We start from the raw sequence: 20,245 nt of genomic DNA, 5'->3' as shown, positions 1-20,245 counted from the left end.
TCTCATGATGTCCAAACTCAGCCTGTGGTTCCACCCCCAGGACCTTACACCGCTCTGGTTTTGCCATCCTCTCCTTCCTCCTCCAGGTAACGGCTCAGACGGAGGAGGTCATCCGCTGTCGCATCCAACAGAGGAACATGGCCACCACAGTGGAGAAGCTCCAGCTCTGTATTCCAGGTGTTTAAGGCTCACGTCTGTTTCTCTAGATATTGGTGACTTCACCAATATTCACCAAAGATTAATACTCTGCGCACACAATAATTAATGCGCACAAAAAGACGTTTACACCGAATAACTACAGGAAAAACAGTGAGCTGTCTTACACTTTCACTGCCCTGTCCGTTGCTATGGAAACTGGGTTCTTGCTGTAGAGGATGCAATGGTCGGTCACGTCTGTGGCTGTGTCCAAATTCCTTCACAACACAGTGCGCCATAAAGCGCCTTCACCATTTTAGAGTGCTGTCCGAGTCGACAGTTCCAACATTTAGTGCCCTAGAAATTTCCCAGGAGTCTCTGCGTAAAAGCAGTGGGCATCGATGATCACTAGATTGGCGCATATAGACCACAATGCATTGTGTTTGAACAATATTTGCAAAAGAAGAAGGATTTAAATATATTTTTTAAATAAACCATCAATGTTTTCCTCTTAAATGGTCGTCGTAAAACGCTCACACCGGTTAGATTTTCACTTTGTGAAAGCGGAGACGGCGTATTCGCCATTTAACAAAAAAACAAACAAAAAACTAGTGAGCGTGGTGTCGGAGTTGCTTTTAAAATCCAGGACACTAGATTGTCCGGCACGATCGAGTTTTGTATTATTTAGGGGTTAGGGAGGAAATTTGGACACAGCCTGTGTGCTTTGATTTCAGCTAAAGCAGACTTCTCAGTTGGATGTCTATTGTGTTTTCTCTTTTCACTGTAAAACAAAAAACTTTTCAGGAATGTAATCCTGTCCTCCTTCCTTCCTTTGTAGTGCTGGAAATGTACAGCAAACTGAAGGAGCAGCTGACATCCAAAAGGTAAATGTCTCACCGAGCATTCAACCAAAACTCCTACATAAATTTGAACTTCTGAAAGCCCCCATCAGGCACAAACCTTGGGTCCTGAGAGCATAAACAAGTCTCTACCGTTGGTTCCTTTCCACTCAAGTCCCCGTCCTTGTCTCTCAGCCGTCTCTCTATCTGTTCACTGCATGTAACCCCCAGGGAGATATCGGGAACATTTTCAGTCTGACCCCACTGGATTCTAACCCACGATGACCCAATGTCAGGGTGGACACTCTTCCACTGGGATAGGCTTAAGCCACAACTGAGTCTTTCCTGTGTGAGTGGCGCCGGATAAGGATAAGGGTGGAGGACGAGCGCAGAGAGAACCCATCCTATACTTACAGTTGTCGATGTTTATGAAAAGAAAAACGTTTCCCTTCAACTCAGCACGCTTTGACGAAGGATTTTCACTCCATATTTTAGGAGCTTTAAAAGCCAACAGAAAATATTTAGTCGAAGGAGTTTGAATGATTGGAGAAATGACGGTCCTGACAGAGATCTAGACGATGCAGGACATGTGCAGCAGGTTCCTTTCAGACTTTTCAACCCCTGCCCCGTTCTGCAGCTCCCCTGAACTTCACTTTTACCCCCTGAACTTCCCCTTGAGCTGTGTTTATGTGCCTGCCTGTATGAAGAACGGAGGGGAGCTCACTTTGGACAGGAAAATAATGACCCTTTCTTGTTCATGACTGTGTTCCAAAGAAGGAGACCATTCAGTGGAAGGACAATTGACCCTCAGTATGCCCTTGTTCACAACAAGGCCCCCTCACTGCCGCTCCGCTGTGGCCCTCAGCCAATCCAAGTCAATTAGACCATGATGGCCACCATGTGTGTGTGTGTGTGTGTGTGTGTGTGTGTGTGTGTGTGTGATGGTGAAGTGTACTTCAAACACCAGTGGCAGAGCTTCTGGACTCGTCAGTGAGTCGTGTACGTGGCTGTGCGTCGTCCGTTTTGCTGCCCTGCATCTTGATCAACCTTTTCGCAGTGCAGTTTGTGAGAGTGTCTCCTTTATTCGTTTGTCAGCGACACATTTTACACTCCCTGACCGACCAATTAGATCCCTTCACAGCTTGCTTAACAGTCTAATGATGGGAGCTTAGCACACTGACCCAACATTGAACTCCACGTCATTTATTCCCAGACTGTGAATTAAAAAACAATTTAAAAAATCTAAAACCGAAAAACTTTTAGAAAGGAACTGTGCTGCATTCATGCAAATGAGGTGCATCATACCATGGTCTGGGTGAATTCATGATTCTGATTGGCTGCTGGGTGTGCATTAAAAAGTGATGGACCACAACTGCACGCCTAGAAAAACGGTCCAAACCGTAAAAACAGCAAGAATAAAGGACTAAAAACTAGTTGAATATGTCATGGTATAAGTGGGTTAATGGCCTTCCAAGTGTGCATTATCAGAAATGAACTCACTTGTGTGCATTCATTTCTGATAATGCACACTTGGTCAGCCCTTACATATACACTAAGAAGTAGCGTTTGAATGCGGCTGCCGCTGAACAGAACTGTTGAAACATCTTGTCTTTGTCTCGGCTGAACGGAAATCCTTCTGCTTAATGAAAAAGTGGAAAAAAACGTCCCGAGAAATGAGAAATATATCAAACGTGTTGTGGACAAAGTGCCTCAGAGGCGCCACAGCAGCAGTCTGTTGTCCTCCAGCCTCAAGTCGCTTCCTCTCCACAGGTACTATGCTGCTCTGAAAACCATGGAGCAACTGGAGAAGGTGTACATCCCCAGGTAGGATCACGTTTGCTGTTCATCCTTGAATATGAAGAATAATTCCTCATCGTGCAGCTCTGCCCGACTTCCATCAAGAGCCATTTCAAAATGCACTTGTGAGAGAATGAGGGGCTGTGTTTGTCTTTACAGAGTGAGTCAGTACAGGTTCTGTCAGATCATGGCTGAAAACCTGCCCAAACTCAGAGAGGAGATCAAGGACGTCTCCATGTCGGACCTCAAGGACTTCCTGGAGAGCATACGAAAGCATTCAGACAAGGTTGGAGAGACTGCCATCAGACAGGTGGGTCCAGGTGTGACGGCAGCTTCATCCTCAGCCGAGTGGCTTGGATCCATCCGCCTCACCGTGAGTTGTGCACAGGCGCAGCAGCACAGGACCTTCATCAGCACGGTGGCAAAGCAGGCCGGCTTAGACCACTACACCAAACCCCTGTTCTCCCTGAAAGGACGAGCGCACTCGCACATGCCCAACGGTCTGCTGATGGATGACGGTGCAGGAGACGAAGAGGACGCTGATGATGAGGTGAGGACATATTCTCTGGTCTGCATTGCAGGTCTTTCAGTGTTTGTCTGCATGTGGTGCAGACATCCTCATAACTGTCCAGGTTTATCAGTGCTGTGTTGTTGTTTGACTACAACTATGAGCAACACTGATGGGAGAAACGTCTGATCTTGCAGTTACCTTATAATAAAAGTTAAATCAATAAATCCGGAAGAATATATAGGCCTTCAACTGCTTTAGTTTGCTTTTGGAGTCAGACTAAAAACTGTTCTTGGAGCCTAAATCCTAAACTTTCCAGGATTCCTGAGGCTTTTGTTTTCCCTTATTTAGTTTTTCAAATTGGAATATGGAAATGGCAGCATTGAATTTCATTCGGCTCGTCAGATTCGCAGGTCTCTTGTGTCTGACCTGATTTCTTGTGTGTGTGTGTGACAGATCCTTACAGCTCAGGACCTGGTGGACTTCTCTCCCGTCTACAGATGTCTACACATCTACACGGTGCTGGTAAGTGTTTTCGCTGCAAACACACTGTTCTGTGTTTTGATGCTGATGACACTCTGAGACGAGTTCACCTGCAACACCTGACCGTCCAACCTGAAGGCGCCTTGGCCGTGTGGTGCTGCTCATCCGTTAAGCAGCGTCGTGTGTTCATGGCTGTTTGAATGATGACCTTGGAATGACTTTCTGACTAAATCAGCTTTTCAGACCCACAGAACGTTGGCATTGATGCCACATCGATAATGTTTTTTTGATTTTGGCCCCTTGAACTTTTCAAGATATTCCAGGATTTCGGCCTCCATTGAAATCTATGGGGAATCCTTGGTGCAGAAGCTCGCTGGTTCAATACCCGGCTCTTGTGTTTTTCACAGACACATCTTCTTTGTTATTGAGCTGTTTTCACTTTATTTATGGTCAACTTTGATCATTTCTTTCTTTCCTTCTTTGCCAATTATGACTTTCATTTTCATTCATCAATATAGCATCAACTCTGCATTTTCAGCTCCTTCTAGTCATCACTGTTTTTTAAATGGGGCTCCAGCTCTTCATTGTGTGGGCTGCAGCGCTGAGCACCGGACGAGGTGGAAAGATGGTTTCACTGCTGATGCAGTTTTGTCAGAATCCTTTTGTCACTTGAATGCATCTCCTGACACCAAAGCCAGGGAAGCTGGTTCCGTCTCATTCAAACTGATTACATTTTTCTGATGTCGATTAGGAGAATGAGTTTATTTGGCGCGTGGGGGGGTTGTGTTAAGTGTGTGTGTGTTTGTGTCTGCAGGGCGACAGAGAAACCTTTGAGAACTACTACAGGAAACAGAGGAAAAAACAAGCACGGCTGGTTCTGCAGCCGCAGGCTAACATGGTGAGGATGAACGTGCCCTCCCTGTAAACCGGCATCAGGGATTCAGACGTGTGGTGCACGGCTCCACAGAAACCTTTATGGAGCAAACCACATTAAAAGACTGCAAACATTAGTGAATGCATCGCAGAAATACAGGAAATGCAATGTTCTTTGTTTTGGAGCTGTGGTGGAAAAGGAAGTGGAAACGACATGAATGCATGTCTGCTCACAGCATTTGTTGTGCTTCCAGCATGAGACGGTGGAAGGCTACAGAAGATACTTCAACCAGATCGTAGGGTGAGACCTCCTCCGCCTGTCGCTCTGTCTGCTACAGACGAGACGAAGAGCCTTCAGACGCTCACGCTTTTCTTGTTGGCCTCAGGTTTTTCGTTGTGGAGGACCACGTTCTTCACGCCACTCAGGGGCTGGTGACCAGAGCGTTCACGGATGAACTTTGGAACATGGCCTTGTCCAAGATCATTGCTGTGCTGCGCACGCACTCTGTAGGCCCTCACACATGCATGAACACGCCTTTGGGGGGTGACTGGAGAGTCTGCTGAGAGTTAACAGAGGGGGGTGTCTTACCATTCAGAGGCTGATACACACAGACCCCCCCCCAGACTCACTAATAACATTTCTTTTGGCAGAGAGGAGCTTAAACTCATCCAGACTGTGGTTTTGATGTTTTAACGAGAACCAGCCTGCAAGACTGAGCAGGAGAGTTCCTGACTGCTGGTCAGTCAGATGGAAATGACCCGGAGGATTATGCTAACGGGTTCCTGAATGAGCCACCCAGCATGGGAGGAGAGCAGGAACAAAAGCCCCGGTTTGTCCTTAAACGGGGCTCAAACCTGCGGCATGTCAGCCCTCTGAGGCAGATTCCTGTTTGTACACAGTGAAGCATATCCATATCTGCAACTAACAGGAGAAATCTGTGTTTTTATGTGGAAACGTCTAGTATTTCAGTCAAAATGACTGAACCATCATGGAAACCTTCGAACTGGCTTCCCTGCTCCGCTCTGAATGGCTGACTCAGCCCAGAGCTCTGTTACCCTTCATAGTGCCTCTCTGCAAACGACAGGGGTTTCTAAAATAAGGGGATACTCCATTTGCACTGCTTTCCTTTATGTTTCCATATGTATAACGGAAATTCCCACGAGTCTGCGTAAAATTTCAAACCTTTTGCAGAAAGAGGAGAAACACGACCAGTGAGACTCGCTGGTTCTCTGCTATCTCTCTGTCTTCAAGGCAGAAAGGTCTTTTTTATGTAAGCATGCAAAAACACGTCATGAGGCTGTTTTGGTCCAGTCTGCACTGCAGGTGTCGTGGCTCCAAAACTGAGACCAAAAGTCACAGACGGGTCTGCTGCTGACCTCAGCACATCTTATCTGTTGCTGCAGCCGGGAAACAAGCTTATTTCTGCAATACAATATTCATGCATCAACAGAATCAAGTAACTGCATCATCTAAAGAGCATAACAATATAATGTTCACCTCCACATTAGGTGTTATACAGTTGCAGCTGAGGTGACCCTAGAACAGATCAGTTGTACAGCTTTTTACAGTTTATCTGTAAAGAAAACGTTCCACATTACAAAAATAAACCAAGAGGCTTTTCGTGCTCCGCCGTCCCTCCACAATACACAGATTTCCAATGCTAAGCAGATCTATGGTAAAGAGTTTGAACTTCTCTGTTCGCTCCGTTTATCGTATGAATTTAAAGCACATATTCTGCACAACACTGTTTAGTTGCGTCGCAGTAGGAAGTTGCTAATAAAAGGCTGTTTGTCTATTCTTTATGTACTACTTCTATTGAATCATTAAAGTTGTGTTCAGGTTAAGACCAGGAATAATTAAAAAAAAAGGAAACCCTCAGGTATAGAGAGAAAAAATGCAATGTTTCCAGCTTTTCTTTGGAAAACATTACCTGTAGGTGAAGGATCCTATCAGACACTGGATGTCTCTTATTTTGAAAGGAAGTCATAGAAAACTATTTCACATTTATAGGAAAAAACGTTTTTTCTGTATATTTCTGTTTTTATTCAAACAATGAATTACATTTTTTTTATATTTCTAAAGTAACTACAGCACGAATGCAAACAGTATCAACATTTTCCAAAGGGTGAAAGAGACTTCTAGGAATTGATCCATAAGAAACAGACCTAAAGGCTCTTTTAGTGTGAACGGTTGCAGACTTTGTTTTTCTCTCCTTTGACTCTCAGATTGTCAGACAGGAACTTCACTGTTCAGTAACTGAAGCTGTTTCTCTCACAGTCATCAATTTATCCTGGATCTTAGTTCCACTCAGGCAAATGTAATAGAAAGCACAAATCATTGTTTTTCGCCTGATGGAATGTTAAATGAAGAACTTTTCAGCGTGGAGGAGGTCGTTCCTCTCGTTTGCTGACGTCTGTTTTCTTCTCCTGCAGTCTTACTGTGACGATCCAGATCTGGTTTTGGAGCTGAAGAACCTCATCGTTATCTTTGCCGACACCCTGCAGGTTTGTTCAGAGTTATGTTTCAGAGAAACGCGCTGGTCACACGACGGCCACCAACACGCCTGTTCATGTGTGTGCAGGGTTATGGTTTCCCGGTCAGTCGACTCTTCGATCTGCTGTTTGAGGTCCGAGACCAGTACAATGAAACCTTGCTGAAGAAGTGGGCTCTGGTGTTCAGGTAGGACGCCGCTTCATAGGGGTTAGAAACGGAGACGTGACAAAAACAAGGTCAAACTGCTGCCTAGGCTCTGGATCCTGTTCACAACTCATCCACTGAAAACTATTCGGAGAAAAAACATTTACCTTAGGTTAGATTTGGTGTCAATATGTGAGAAAGAGGACTAAGGGGGAAATTTCACTTCTAACTGCTTGTTTTTGTTGAGATGATGAAAAAAAGTCCACAAGTTGTTTCCTAGATTGCCTAGAGATGCTGTCATGTCCATCATAGAGACATTTTGAACGGACAGAGATTTGCTGTTGTGCTAAACTCTGGAATAACATCTGTCCACCTGTGTTCCGTGTTTCTGTTGTTCTGGTTGGAGTTTGGGCCAGAGCAAAAATCTACAACATTCAGGCTGTATGACCGGGGCATTTTTTTACGTGTCCATTCCCCTTTTTTTTAATGGACACCCTGCAGCCAATCAGAATTGAGCATTCACTCAGACCATTGTGTAAACTGATTTATAAACCTATTTGACCTGATTTACTTACACTGGTGCCTTATAACTTGTGTCTGGATCCAGTAAAGTCTAGTTTAAACCAGCAAGCTCATCCATTTCTGACTTAGCCGCTCTCGGTCTGTGTTCCAGCGTCAGAGAAGGACACAGGTCAAGCTGTGCCCCGAGTGAGCACGCTTCAGGAACGTTTAGCATGTGCAGTCAATGTTCTGAATGCTAAAGAAAAAAAACACCTTTTCCAGGGAGATCTTTGAGACGGACAACTACAGTCCCATCCCAGTGGAAACGGAGGAGGAGTATAAAGTGGTGGTGAGCCGCTTCCCCTTCCACGATGCTGAGATCGAGAAGGTACCCGTTCCTGCACCAACATCCATGCTGCCGTGTGCAAACATGACGCTGTCAGCTGCTGAGTTGATGAGGTTTGATGTCTTTGTGTGTGTGTGTGTGTGAGCAGCAAAGCTTTCCAAAGAAGCTGCCCATGTCCCAGTCTGTCCCTCAGATCTACTCGCAGGTCAAGGAGTTCATTTACGCCAGCCTCAAGTTCTCCGAGTCGCTGCACCGCAGGTACGATTGTTCACCCCAATGCAACAAACATCATTCTCTCTATTGTTTCCTCCCAGAGTTACAACTACAGCTTTAAATAGTTTCTTATAAAAACAGATACGTTTGTGTTTGGGCTCATCACTGAAGCAGCAGCTGAGGTGAAATTACACAAAAAAACAAACGGCATCAATAAAGTCCTGCTGAACAGTGACGGTCTGATCTAAAACACCACCGGGTCGCTTCCTGAAGAGCTTCCATTTCCACCATTGCTTTTATTTTGTCTGGGAATAGTAGCTGAATGGAATTGGTTGCCTTTTTAACAGTAACCTCTAAAGGTTTGGGAACCTTCTCTGATTTCCTCCATCAGGGACCTGCAGGTTGTTTTAGCCTCCAAAGACCAGACCTGTGGTTTACGCCGCCCTTATTTAGTCATCACAGAGCCCCAGTTAAGCAGGATTCACTTGTATAAGCCAAAGGGTGATGTCCAGGTCTGAAGGGGTCAAAGGCGCCTCTGCTCCATGAGTTTAAGCCTCTACGCTCTTGTGTGTCCAGTTCCACAGAGATTGATGACATGTTGCGAAAGTCCACCAACTTGCTGCTGACAAGAACTCTCAGCAGCTGCCTGCAAAACCTCATCAAGAAACCTCACATAGGACTGACAGAGGTGGGAGGAGTCCTGCATTCGGCGCCACGTGGGCCTACGTGCCGCACTCACCTGGTGCTTTGTGTCTGCAGCTGGTTCAGATCATCATTAACACCACCCACCTGGAGCAGGCCTGCAGGTACCTGGAGGAGTTCATAACCAACATCACCAACGTCTCTCCAGAAACCGTCCACACCACCAGACTCTACGGGTTGTCCACATTTAAGGTGAGGTGGACCTGTGCTGTGTTTGCCTCTGGACAGACTGCCAGTTTTTTGGTTGAAATAAATCCTTCAACCCATTATTTTCCTGTTTTTCTTTCTTTATTTTAGTATCTTCCTCCATTTCTATCTCCCCCTATAATTTTTCAGCTGTTTCAACCATTCATCTATTCAAATGTTCATCTCTTTCAGCTTTTTCCAGCTGTGCCTTTTGTCCTCCAAATCCTTGAACTTTTCCAGATATTCCAGGATTTTTGCCTCCATTGAAATACATGGGAAACCTTGGTGCAGAAGCTCGCTGGTTCAATTCCTGGCGCTGGCACTTTTCTCCAAAATATCTTTGATCATTTCTTTCTTTCTTTCTTTCTTTTTGCCAATTTTTACCCCTTAAGTTTCATCTTGATTCAGCAACACAGCATTCAACCCTGCATTTTCCTTCTAGCTTCAAATACTCTCATCTTTGTGTGTCATAGTTAAAGGTTTAGGGTTGGGGGTTGTGGCATTTTGGAAGGCATAGCTGAAAGTATTTATTATTCAGGGATGGGAGGTGTTCCCTCCTGGAAACGTTCTGTCAAAACACAGCCTCTGTTCAAAGTGTCTCCTGCTTTGCTTCACAGTCCAAATGCTGCAGGAATGACACCCCCCCCCCACCCCCCCATTAGCACCGTTTTCATTCAAAATTTAGGTTATAATTGTAAAACCTTTGGAATAAACTGAGTGGAGCTTTTTTATTTTAGACAATCGTCATATTATTTAGATCTCATCTTTGCTTTGATTTTGGTTTAATCCTTTTTCATTTTGCCTCTAAATGTTGAATCTTCTTTTTTTATAGATCAATAAAACAGTTTGATCTCAATGTTTGGGATTTTTGCAGTTAAAAAAATACCTCATTTAGCCCTCAGACTTGAGTTAAATGAACAGTTTCAGGTTTATTGTGGAATTATTGTGTTCTGTCATTTAGCGGATACGTTCAATAAATAGCTGATTGGTGAAATCAGCAAACTGGGTTTAATGCAGTAAAACTTGACTTTTCTCAGACAGGAACATTTTCACTCGTTTCCCTCCTAAACTCAAAGTTCAAACCTTCCTAGAAAAATAATCCCACGATCACGGAAGGAAGACAGAGATCTGATGACGATCAAAGACTTATGTCACTTCTGGTGAGCGACACATGCGGGAGACGCTGCCTGGAAGGGATTGATTGACAAGATCAATAGCCAATCAGGTCAGAGAACACAGTGCGCTGTGGAGAGGGAGAAAAAAAAGGCATGAAAAAAGTCTGCAAAGCATCCAGACTGAAAGTGAGGGAACTCTGTAATGTCATACAATATTCATAAAGAGGAGCTGGGGTTGCACTAAAAAGATTGATTCAAGCTTTGCCACAAAAACACTTTAAAGGTAAATTATTAGAGCAAACTGTGAAGTAGTATGATGCTCAAAGCGTTACTTCTTTTCATGTAAAACGTGTTTCAGGACGCTCGCCACGCTGCAGAAGGAGAAATTTATACCAAACTGAACCAGAAGATCGATGAATTCATCCAGCTTGCAGACTACGAGTGGTGCATGGCCGAGTCGGACGGCCGCGCCTCAGGATACCTCATGGACCTGATTAACTTCCTGCGCTCCACGTTCCAGGTCTTCACGCACCTTCCGGTGAGTCTCACCTCGCCGTTCAAGCCGTGTGGCTTCTCAGAGATGTCCGTCTGTGTCGTTGGTGTTTAGAGGCATTTTGTTTTTTTTGTCATACGTGTTAAGGAATCATCTCCTGCTTTCATTCCTCTCAGTCTCACAGGCTCTGCAGGTTTTTTTACCATCATGTTCACCTCTGTAGGAATGTGGATTTCTGTCTGAGGATGAACTGCAGCACTTTTCCCGTCGTATGTAACAACTTTAGGTCGTTCAAAGCAGATTTTTTGTTGTCAGTAAGTAAATAAATGAAGAGAGGATGAGAAGCTCCCTGTTAGTGTCTTCTCCGGTCAGACTCTGTCGTTGCTCCTTCTTTTCCCTGCTCTTCTCTCCAGCATCTGTCATCCCGTCCTCTTTTTTTCTTTTTGGTTTGTTTAATCTGCTGCCTCTCCATCCTCACCTTCTGTAGTGAGCAGCACTGTTGTTTTGACTCCTCGATTAATTTGCCTTCATCCAAGATTTCTCCAACTGAAATGACTTCCTCCTGTCCATTTATTCTTCCCGCTATTTTCTTTTCCTGTCCTCCCCCCCTCCCCCCCTCTCCATTTGTGGTTGGTTTGGGCTTCTCTGCTCAGAAAAACAACAATGACCATGCATCAATGTCGGTGAGTATGCTTGCCTGGATCTTCTAACGCTTCGCTGCCGGCAGTGGGGACGTAAAATGCATGCTTACGTATGAATGCAGAAGCTCCGCCCCTCTGGGCTGGTGTCTCTGCGGGCGCTTCTTACAACCTTCTCATGACCTTCATTAATAGAGACAAAGCAGATCGTCTCATCAGATTAGTCAAATTGAATCCAGTTTCATATAAAAAATATCCTGAAGTCATATACCTTTTTTTTTTTAATCAATACTACATTTTTTAAAGACCCACTCCGATTAAAACGGTGTTTTTGATGTTCTAGTGGCATTATTCTGATGATGGAGGACACATATTAAGAAAATGTATCTTCAAATTGCATTTCGGAGTTTTTCTTTATTGAAATCATTGTGAATCAGGAGAAAACACACAAAAAAAGATCCTGTTTGTTACGTAGAAAAGTCAATGGGCGGAGCAACGAGCTCCCCGCTCTGACCAGTGGATCCATGAACGTCTTTGTTTTCCTGGTCTGAGCTGGAATCTGGATCAGAACTGGACGAATGGACAGATCTGATGTTACTGCTGTTTTTGTTGCACCAGTAATGGTAGTTTGGAGGTCGGGGGGGTGTAATCTACCAGCAGAGAGTGTAAACAGTTGGATGACGGAAAGTGGGGGCAGAGTTACTCCGTGTCAGTTTTGCAGACAACTCTTTTGGCTAAAAGCGACTTAATCATAATGAAAAGACCCCTGGGAATGATTTGACAGGGGAGTGGGTCTTTCAGGCGTTCTTTGAGGACAGAGTCCATCCCATCGGTCAAAACCGTTTGGTTTCAGAAGATAATTTGATTTAGCTTTTAAACCAGATAAATGTCTTTATTTCAGACATGTAAGGGGCAGCTGAAGAAAAGAGGTCACAATGGAAAGAAAGTACAGACCTTGGTACTGAAGAAAACATGACTACCATTTCTGTTTGTTTGCTTACATTTGCACAGTTGCATGCTTTTGTATTTTCCTTTCTTTGGTTTCTTCCATTGGATGTTTGGGTTTCAGTGTGCATGGCATCAGCCCACAGGTTTATGGACAGGCTTCTCTATGTAGCCAAAACTATTTTATTCTCCGTCCTTAGACCTGAATTCAGGTGTTTCAATCCCTCATGAGAACAAATATCACGTGATGAACCTCCACACCCTCTTGCTTTTACACACCTATAACCTCATTGAGATTCATTGAGTGCAGTTCGTTTATAAAGTGCTGAGCGACCCCGGCCAGCGTGGCACACAAAGCAGATGGAGGTTTCCAGACGTTCAAGCTCTTTTGAAGAAGCACAAAGAACCTTTCAGGATCTTAGACGGCGTATCGGCCGAGGAAACTCTGTGCACCAGGAGAAAGAGACATCAAGCTCATTGCAATTAGAAATCATAAGATGTCCTGCAGTCCCATCCGTCCAGAACATGCAGACAGCTAGACCTGCAGACGTGGAAATGATCAGAACACCTAAATTCAATTTGTGGACGAGTGAGTCAATACTTTTGGTCTATTATGTGTCACGTCTTTCAATGGGCACAGTGTTTGTTGGGTTTTGATTACATTTTAGTCACATCTGAACTATTTTATAGGGGGAAAAACTCTGGTACAAATGTTTTTTTCCCTTTTTAATTTAATTGCAATAGTTTTTTTCAACTGGATTCAAATATATAGAAGCTGCCAAAACATTTACTAAATAACTTTTACATTTGTGTACTTCAAACTTCCAACTGATCTTGTGGGTTAGGACTGATTTCCTTCATTGTGGGTGGAGGTTGGTTTTTAGCTGAAAACATGAAGACATTTTGTTAAATGATTATTAAGATGTATATTTTTTATCATGTTGTGAAGCAGAAAAACAGTTGCATGCGGTCTTCTCTGATTGCTTCAGTGTGAATAAGAATGTTCTGATCAAAAGAGGCCATTCAAATCCCTTCACTTTAACTGTGTAATTGGAATTTTAGAGCAATATGGTTGCTTTTTTTTTGTCCAGCCAACTTAATCTTTTACTACAAAGAAATTGGATCATTGTACTTTTAATTTGTTAAGTTTGCATGTCCCAAGTCTTCATCAGACATGTCCTGCAAACATCTTCATTAGAGTTTCAGAATCCAACTTGTCCACCAATGGACTGAAATCCCATCTCAGGGTTCCTGGCCTGGGCGATAAATCGATTAAATGAATTCATTCAAACTTTTTGTTATGGGGCGATATAAAAAATAACTAAATAGAGTTTTTGTGTAATGGCGCATTTTTGGCTCCCCAGAGTTTCCGTAGAGTTAGTTTCACACGGTGGTACGGCAAGCGACAAACAACAACATCATAGCACACAGGAAACAGCAAGCGACAACGTGGCTACCGGTGAGGGTGGAATGTGGAGGGGGAGGGGGTTGATTGCGTCTTTTGCTGCTTCATCACCGCGGTGATCAAAAATCCCACACCATCACAGCTCTACTTTATATCTTCAGGGACACAAAAAAGCGACTTCTCCCGTACCGATAGCAGAACCGTTGAGGTCAGATCTTCACGATACTGCGGTCTTGAAGAATGTTGCCCCGGGGCTCGTTCAATACCGGGGCTCGGTACCCATCCCTAGGAAAGGGGTACGGTGGAGAACCATCATTTATTATATGAGCTGTATTGTTAATCCTTTAGAAAATGGTGCTACTATCAAGGTGAATCTTTGTCTCCTTTTAGTCTAGACTACAAAATGTGACTGAAAACACAGCTGGGACTTTGATTCCAAGAGTGAGATCATTTATTTATTATTCATCCCAGAAATGGGGGTTACATTTGTCTTGAGTTTGATTAAATAAAAGCAAAATTTGCTTTAATTTGTCTGCAGTTTGTACTAATTGCTTTCCTTAAGTGGGGGGGGGGGGGGGGGATTAAAATAAATAAAATCTGAGATTGTATTTTTAGGCCATATCGCCCAGACCTACTGCGAGGTCTTAATAAGTCTTAAAAGCATTGAATTCATGAAATGATGCCTAAAAAAGCCTTAAAAACTGTGCTGCTTGAAACGTCTCTGTTTCACGTTTCTTGTCAGAAATGTTTTTGTTTTTTTACTGCGATTCTTTTGGTCAAATAGTGTTAATAAACAGCTGCAGAACCAATCCTGATCTACCAATACGCTGAATTCCTGCCGTCGGTTTAAAGCATCACAACACACAGACCACAAACAAGAAAAGAAGCCACAGCCTTGGTTATAAAAGGGGAATTTTTGAATGAAATGGGAAATAGGCGAAGAAATTGGTCTTAATTTTTGATATGCATGGCCTTAAAAAGGTCTTAAAGTCTGAAATTTCACTTGAAGAAATTGTAGGATCCCTGTTTTTCAATGAGAACGCCTGTCTAACTGTCTAAATGCTGAAGTGAGCTGACAAATTTGAACATGAGGAAACTGCAGTGTTTAATACTGTTAGGCTGCAGCTTCCTATGTTAACTGCTGGATTCCCTGTAGGAAAAAGTTCCACATCAAATGGTTTTGTTGCTCTTAATCCTTATTCCTCTTTTTTTTTACACTTCAATTTTCTTTTCACAAACTCTTCGTCCTCTTCTCCATCCTTTCTGGATGACTTGCTCTTGTTTCCTGTTCGACTCCCTCATCATCTGCCCTTCTCTGCGTCTGCAGGGGAAGGTTGCGCAGACGGCTTGCATGTCTGCCTGCAAGCATCTGTCCACGTCGCTGATGCAGATGCTGCTGGACTCTGAGCTGAAGCAGATCAGCATGGGAGCCATTCAGCAGTTCAACCTGGATGTTATGCAGTGTGAATGTAAGTTTGAAGTCCCTGTGGAGCTGTGACCATGTGACCATGTGCAGATGAAGGCATTAGCTGTGAGTTGCAGCTGATAGAGGTGGATGTTTTGGGTTTTGAAGTGTGTGAATATTTCTGCTCCAAAGGGTTTAAAGTTGTCTGGTGTTTTTTTAGTGTTTGCCAGCTCGGAGCCGGTTCCTGGCTTCCAGGGGGACACGCTGCAGCTGGCCTTCATTGACCTGCGACAGGTAACCCAACCCAGTCTGCCCGCCTCATCCATGCTGTCTGTGTCCCGCTGAGACTGTTTCAAACATTCTGTAAAAACTACAGAGGTTGTAGGCCACAAAAGACGAGATTCTGTCATCGGGAGTTGTCAGAACAAATATTTAGGACAGATTTCATTTACTTAGTTTAGATTCTAAAAGTCAAATGTTGCTGTTGACAAACCTCCACCAACTAATTGACGATGAGCTTTATCTGCAGTAATGTCTATTCATAGTGCAGTCATTCAAGTCCAAAGAAGAACTCTTGTTTCCTATGATTTCTATCAAACTGGAAAGAATTTTTAGGAAAATTTGGATTTTCTGTCTTTAAAAACAAGACAAATATTTAAGGAAAATCCCTGGAAGAGCTGGAACGTCTGCTGTTCCTACAAACTTTGATCCGTTTGGATTCCATAAAGCTCCCGCCGTTATCAGGACGATCTTAAAGTTTTTGTTTTTTTCCTATTGATCATAATCCAGTTCCTAACTTCTGTTTTAAGTTATTTAGGCTTTACTGTTCCAAGTGCAGATCATTTATCAAATTCATACGTTTGAATAACCATCCGCTCCCTCATCAAGAGGCCTCAGCAGAGGATGTTCTTCCTGCAGCAGCCGAGGAAGCTCGAGCTGCCCACCAAAGTGTTGGTGCAGTTCTACGAGGCCATCAGTAGCTGCGTTTACACGGACAAAAGGAATCAGAATAAACGCCTGATCAGAATAAAAGGCGTCATGTAAACACGCCGTTTGTAATTCTCTGCCCCGATCAGACTCATTCGGATCAACATTCCTTTCATGGAGATGGGTGTTTATGCCGATTGTTGATCCGATCGTGGTGCATAGAAACAGTTTATTCAGATCGTGGGTCACTGCTGCTCTGGTTTAGGTCATGAGTAGACGGTCCAAAGCCTCCTCCGGAGCGCCAACAGGACCACGAACCGTGTCTCTGATCAGAGCAGCCAGACTCGTAGCTTCGTGTTTGCGGGAAGGGGAGGGTGCTTTGTTACGGCGTGCGCTCTGGAGGAGGCTTCAGACTGCAGTCTGTCCAGCTGCCCTACGCCAGCGAGCTGCCGCCCTCAGGAGAACCGGGTCTCCTGGGAGAACCGGGTCTCCTGGGAGAACCGGGTCTCCTGGGAGAACCGGGTCTCCGAGCAGAGGAACGGCTTTGGGACGGTGCGTGAGGCGGCTTTTGAATGCAGAAACTCTACACAGTCCTGAGAAACCGTGTAAACAATCACGTGGATTTGTGTTTCCAGTCAGACAAATAAAGGCTGATGTTATGGCAACATTTTTACGTACAGCCCAGATGCAGATTGCAGCATTGACCGCATGGATTTGAACTACATCCACAGCTCAGTGTTGTTGTTGGCTCGTATTAGCCTAACCCTGACCCTTTTCCGGCTCCCTGTGGCCCAGAATAAAGCACTGTCTGAATCCCCCCCATGACCCCGTTTTTATTCCAAATGCAGCATCCACACAGAAATGCACGGACTTCCTAAGGCTTTAGAACTGTTACATAATAATTCATCAGGCTCCTCCTCTTGCTCATTTTATTAAGGTCAGACTCTGTAAAGTGAATAGAAATCCCGATACAGATGTTTGTGTTCGTGCCCCTGGCTCAGGTCCGTTTGTCTCGCCTTCATGTCTGAGGCCTTCAGCTCCTGTTTTATGTCCGTGTTTTTGTCTACAGCTCCTGGATCTGTTCATGGTTTGGGATTGGTCGACTTACCTGGCAGACTACGGCCAGCCGAACTCCAAGTACCTGAGAGTGAACCCCGCCACAGCGCTGGCTCTGCTGGAGAAGTGAGTGTCTGACATGCACACCTGAGACGGAACCAGCCAGGTTTTTGCTTTGTGTCAACCTGTAACTTCAACTTTACAACAGATCAGATAGAAGCTCTTCTATTAAAACAGGACTGTGTTCTCATGTAAAACACTGCTCTTCTTCTGCTCTCTGTCTTTAACGCTGCCGCCAGAGTCTACAGGGGGTAGGTGCAGCTTTGTTCTGCGCTCATCATCGTGCACGCTTCACATGCAGAATTCTTGTTATGGACAGAAATGGGATGTCATTTAGTGTACTTCTCTCTTTTATTGTCTTTTCTTATCTGCTTTAGTCTTTTTTCTTTTGATGAAGTTGAGGGTTACTGGTACAGACCATAATCAACACCAGGGGTCCCCAAATCCGGGCCTAGAGGGCCGGTGTCCTACATGTTTTCCAACTAACCTGCCACTGAAGCTCCTTATTGGTTGAACGCACCTGATCCAGGTTTTCTGGAAAACCAGCGGGAGGCCGGCCCTCAAGGCCCGGATTTGGGGATCAACACCTTTAAGATCCCTAACATGTCTTCCAGTGGAAGAGCTGATGCTGGTGGGAAGGCGTAGAAAGATCTCACCAAGTATGGATTTGGTTTAGTTGTTTCTCACTTTGAAATGAGAAAAGTGCTTCTCAGAGCTGATCCGGAGCCACAGAGTGGATCAGACCTTCCTGTCCAGCGCCAGTGTTTCATGGGGAGGACCTGAAGATGACGTTCTGCCTCTCTCTCTCTCTGGCTCTTCAGGATGAAAGACACCAGCAAAAAGAACAACATCTTCTCACAGTTCAGGAAGAACGACCGCGACAAGCAGAAGCTGGTAGAGACCGTGGTCAAGCAGCTGAGGAGCCTGGTCAACGGCATGTCCTCCTAAACCCACTGACGGGACGAGGCCGAGACCTGGGACCTGGTTTCAGCACGCAGACAGCAACACAACAGCAAACACACACAATAGGTCATCTTCTTACCTGAGTCCTTGGGGGAGGCGTTCCTGCAGGTTGACAGGAACATGTGTGGCGGTGGGAGTGCACAGAGGGAGCAGCGGCCACAGGGGGAGGGGGTGTTGGGACGCGAGTTCAAGTCCAGATTCCCTGCAAAGCAAACGCGTGGACCCACTGTTGGTGCAGCGCCATCACCTGGACACAGTGGACAAGTCCTCTGCTTTTATTTTGAAAAGAAACAGACTTCCTGGTTGTAATTAGCTGTTAGTTTTCACATGACAAATTTAAATTTAAGCTTGCCTAAAGAACTGAACGTAACATAGCCTGCTGTGGATGTGAAGCTTTAGCATCAAACTACAGCTGGATCAGGGGCTAAAGTCCTGAGCTGGATCCTCTTTAGGAGGATTTAGACTCAACCCAAGTTAAACCTGAGTATGTTGGATGGCTAAGACTCTTGCTTCGAGGAAAAATCCCATCAAACATTTGGGTGCATCAAAACTGATCCAACGACTGAATCGGTTCTGTCCGGTTATTTCAGCAACAGGAGGGATCTGGGAAAAGAATTCTGTGGTCTGATAGCAGCGGCATGAGCTCAGCGTCCCAACGCCTCAGCTCCTCTTTCTGTCCCGACGGTGTCAAAGGACTCTGTGGACAATGACGTCTGCTTAGACTGATGTTCCTGGAAAAAGTCCACGAAGGCACTTTTGCTGCTGCTCGTCTCACCGAGCAACATTTCTCCGTTTTTGACGCCTAGATTGTAGCTGGAGCCTCTGAAACTCAGCGGTGAATTCTTTTTGTTGATCCAGCTAGTAAAACCGTGTGGTTTGAGCATCAAAACCCTCAAGACGAGGAGACCGTCACAAACCCGTTTCAGAAACCTCTTTCAGTTGCTCCTAGAGAATTGAAGCTTTAGCCACACAATAAATGAAGCACAGCAATAATCCTCTGGTTTCCTGTCACACTTCCAGATCTTTCACCTCCTTCCGTTTGGGTTTTGCTTCTTTTCTAGACGCGTTTGCACTGAACTCTGGCTTTTGGGGTCAAAACTGGACTCAAAGGTCATTGCACATGGCGGGTTTAGAGGTCAGGTTTGTCTGTAATGGGGTTTATTGTTATTTTATTCCTTTATTGTAATGGGCTTGAATGAAGATCCAACCTGAACTCGGGCAGCAGGACGGGCTAACACCTACCCAGGACAACAGCGCAGCTTTTTGGGGATCTGCCTGCTGCCGTGGCTCTACAGGCCGAACATCCCTGCTGACGCTCCGACTGGCGTGACCAGAGAGGCTCACGGCTGAGAAAGCCTGCAAAGCTTTGCTCTGACGTGCGAAATGTAAATAGACCAAAATACTTCACCCAAAGACCCAAAACCCTTTCAGGAAGCGCACTCCTTATTCCTGCAGTTGAAACAGGAGGAAAGGACAGCGGGAAGCGGTCCTCATTTTATTTAAATGAAAATCTGAAGCTTTTTTTTTTTTTTTACATTTAAAGCTTTGTTGTGAATAATTGAATTTTTTTTTTTTATTTGCTTTGCAGTTTTTTCCATGTGTTACCAGTTCTTCAGAGCTGGAATTGCACTTTATTAAAAACAAATAACCCAAACTCCTGTTAATGTATGGGGATGCTGACTGCATTGTGCCAATGAATGTCCCCACAAAGATACAAAAACAAGTGTGTGTGTGTATTTATTTATTTGCCTTTTAACTTGACTGCTTGTATATACGTCTGTACAAACTGCGTTTTTGTAAAGAATCGACGGGTTTGCTGGCTGACTTGGTGATGTAACGATGTGACTGAACATTTCTTTGTCTCCTGGAGAACTTAATGCATCGTGAGGAGCTCAGTGATTTTTTTTTTCTTCCCTTCACTTGAATGCATGTTTAAAATACAAAATGCTCTGATGTGTAAATTCTGTACAACAATGTAGGATGATTTATTTAAATACAAGTCAGATTTGAACCGCCA

At 44.5% G+C, this 20,245-nt stretch overlaps 1 protein-coding gene across 8 annotated transcripts in view; it reads left to right on the top strand.

The window, feature by feature from the left end:
- exoc6 (exocyst complex component 6) overlaps positions 1-20,245 on the top strand; it is a 27,366-nt gene extending 7,121 nt beyond the window's left edge. For 2 of the 8 annotated variants that reach the window (XM_011488543.4, XM_011488539.4), the window contains exons 4-25: positions 87-177; positions 974-1,019; positions 2,745-2,798; positions 2,931-3,081; positions 3,160-3,321; positions 3,736-3,804; positions 4,577-4,660; positions 4,890-4,936; positions 5,022-5,142; positions 7,069-7,140; positions 7,218-7,315; positions 8,057-8,162; positions 8,269-8,378; positions 8,910-9,021; positions 9,093-9,227; positions 10,695-10,874; positions 11,483-11,512; positions 15,145-15,286; positions 15,443-15,516; positions 17,219-17,331; positions 17,505-17,516; positions 18,087-20,245. In XM_011488543.4, the coding sequence (XP_011486845.2) occupies positions 87-177; positions 974-1,019; positions 2,745-2,798; positions 2,931-3,081; positions 3,160-3,321; positions 3,736-3,804; positions 4,577-4,660; positions 4,890-4,936; positions 5,022-5,142; positions 7,069-7,140; positions 7,218-7,315; positions 8,057-8,162; positions 8,269-8,378; positions 8,910-9,021; positions 9,093-9,227; positions 10,695-10,874; positions 11,483-11,512; positions 15,145-15,286; positions 15,443-15,516; positions 17,219-17,331; positions 17,505-17,516; positions 18,087-18,213 (2,136 nt within the window). In that variant the 3' untranslated portion in view covers positions 18,214-20,245. The remainder of the gene's footprint in view (positions 1-86; positions 178-973; positions 1,020-2,744; positions 2,799-2,930; positions 3,082-3,159; positions 3,322-3,735; positions 3,805-4,576; positions 4,661-4,889; positions 4,937-5,021; positions 5,143-7,068; positions 7,141-7,217; positions 7,316-8,056; positions 8,163-8,268; positions 8,379-8,909; positions 9,022-9,092; positions 9,228-10,694; positions 10,875-11,482; positions 11,513-15,144; positions 15,287-15,442; positions 15,517-17,218; positions 17,332-17,504; positions 17,517-18,086) is intronic. The other 6 variants (XM_011488544.4, XM_011488541.4, XM_020712080.3 and 3 more) reach the window with 3 other exon arrangements.

This window comes from Oryzias latipes, chromosome 19 (genome assembly GCF_053564925.1).
Source record: "Oryzias latipes strain Hd-rR chromosome 19, Olatipes_Hd-rR_3.1".
Lineage (NCBI taxonomy): Eukaryota > Metazoa > Chordata > Actinopteri > Beloniformes > Adrianichthyidae > Oryzias > Oryzias latipes.
The sequence above is the reverse complement of the archived record's forward strand: the minus strand, read 5'-3'. Positions and strand labels throughout refer to the sequence as shown.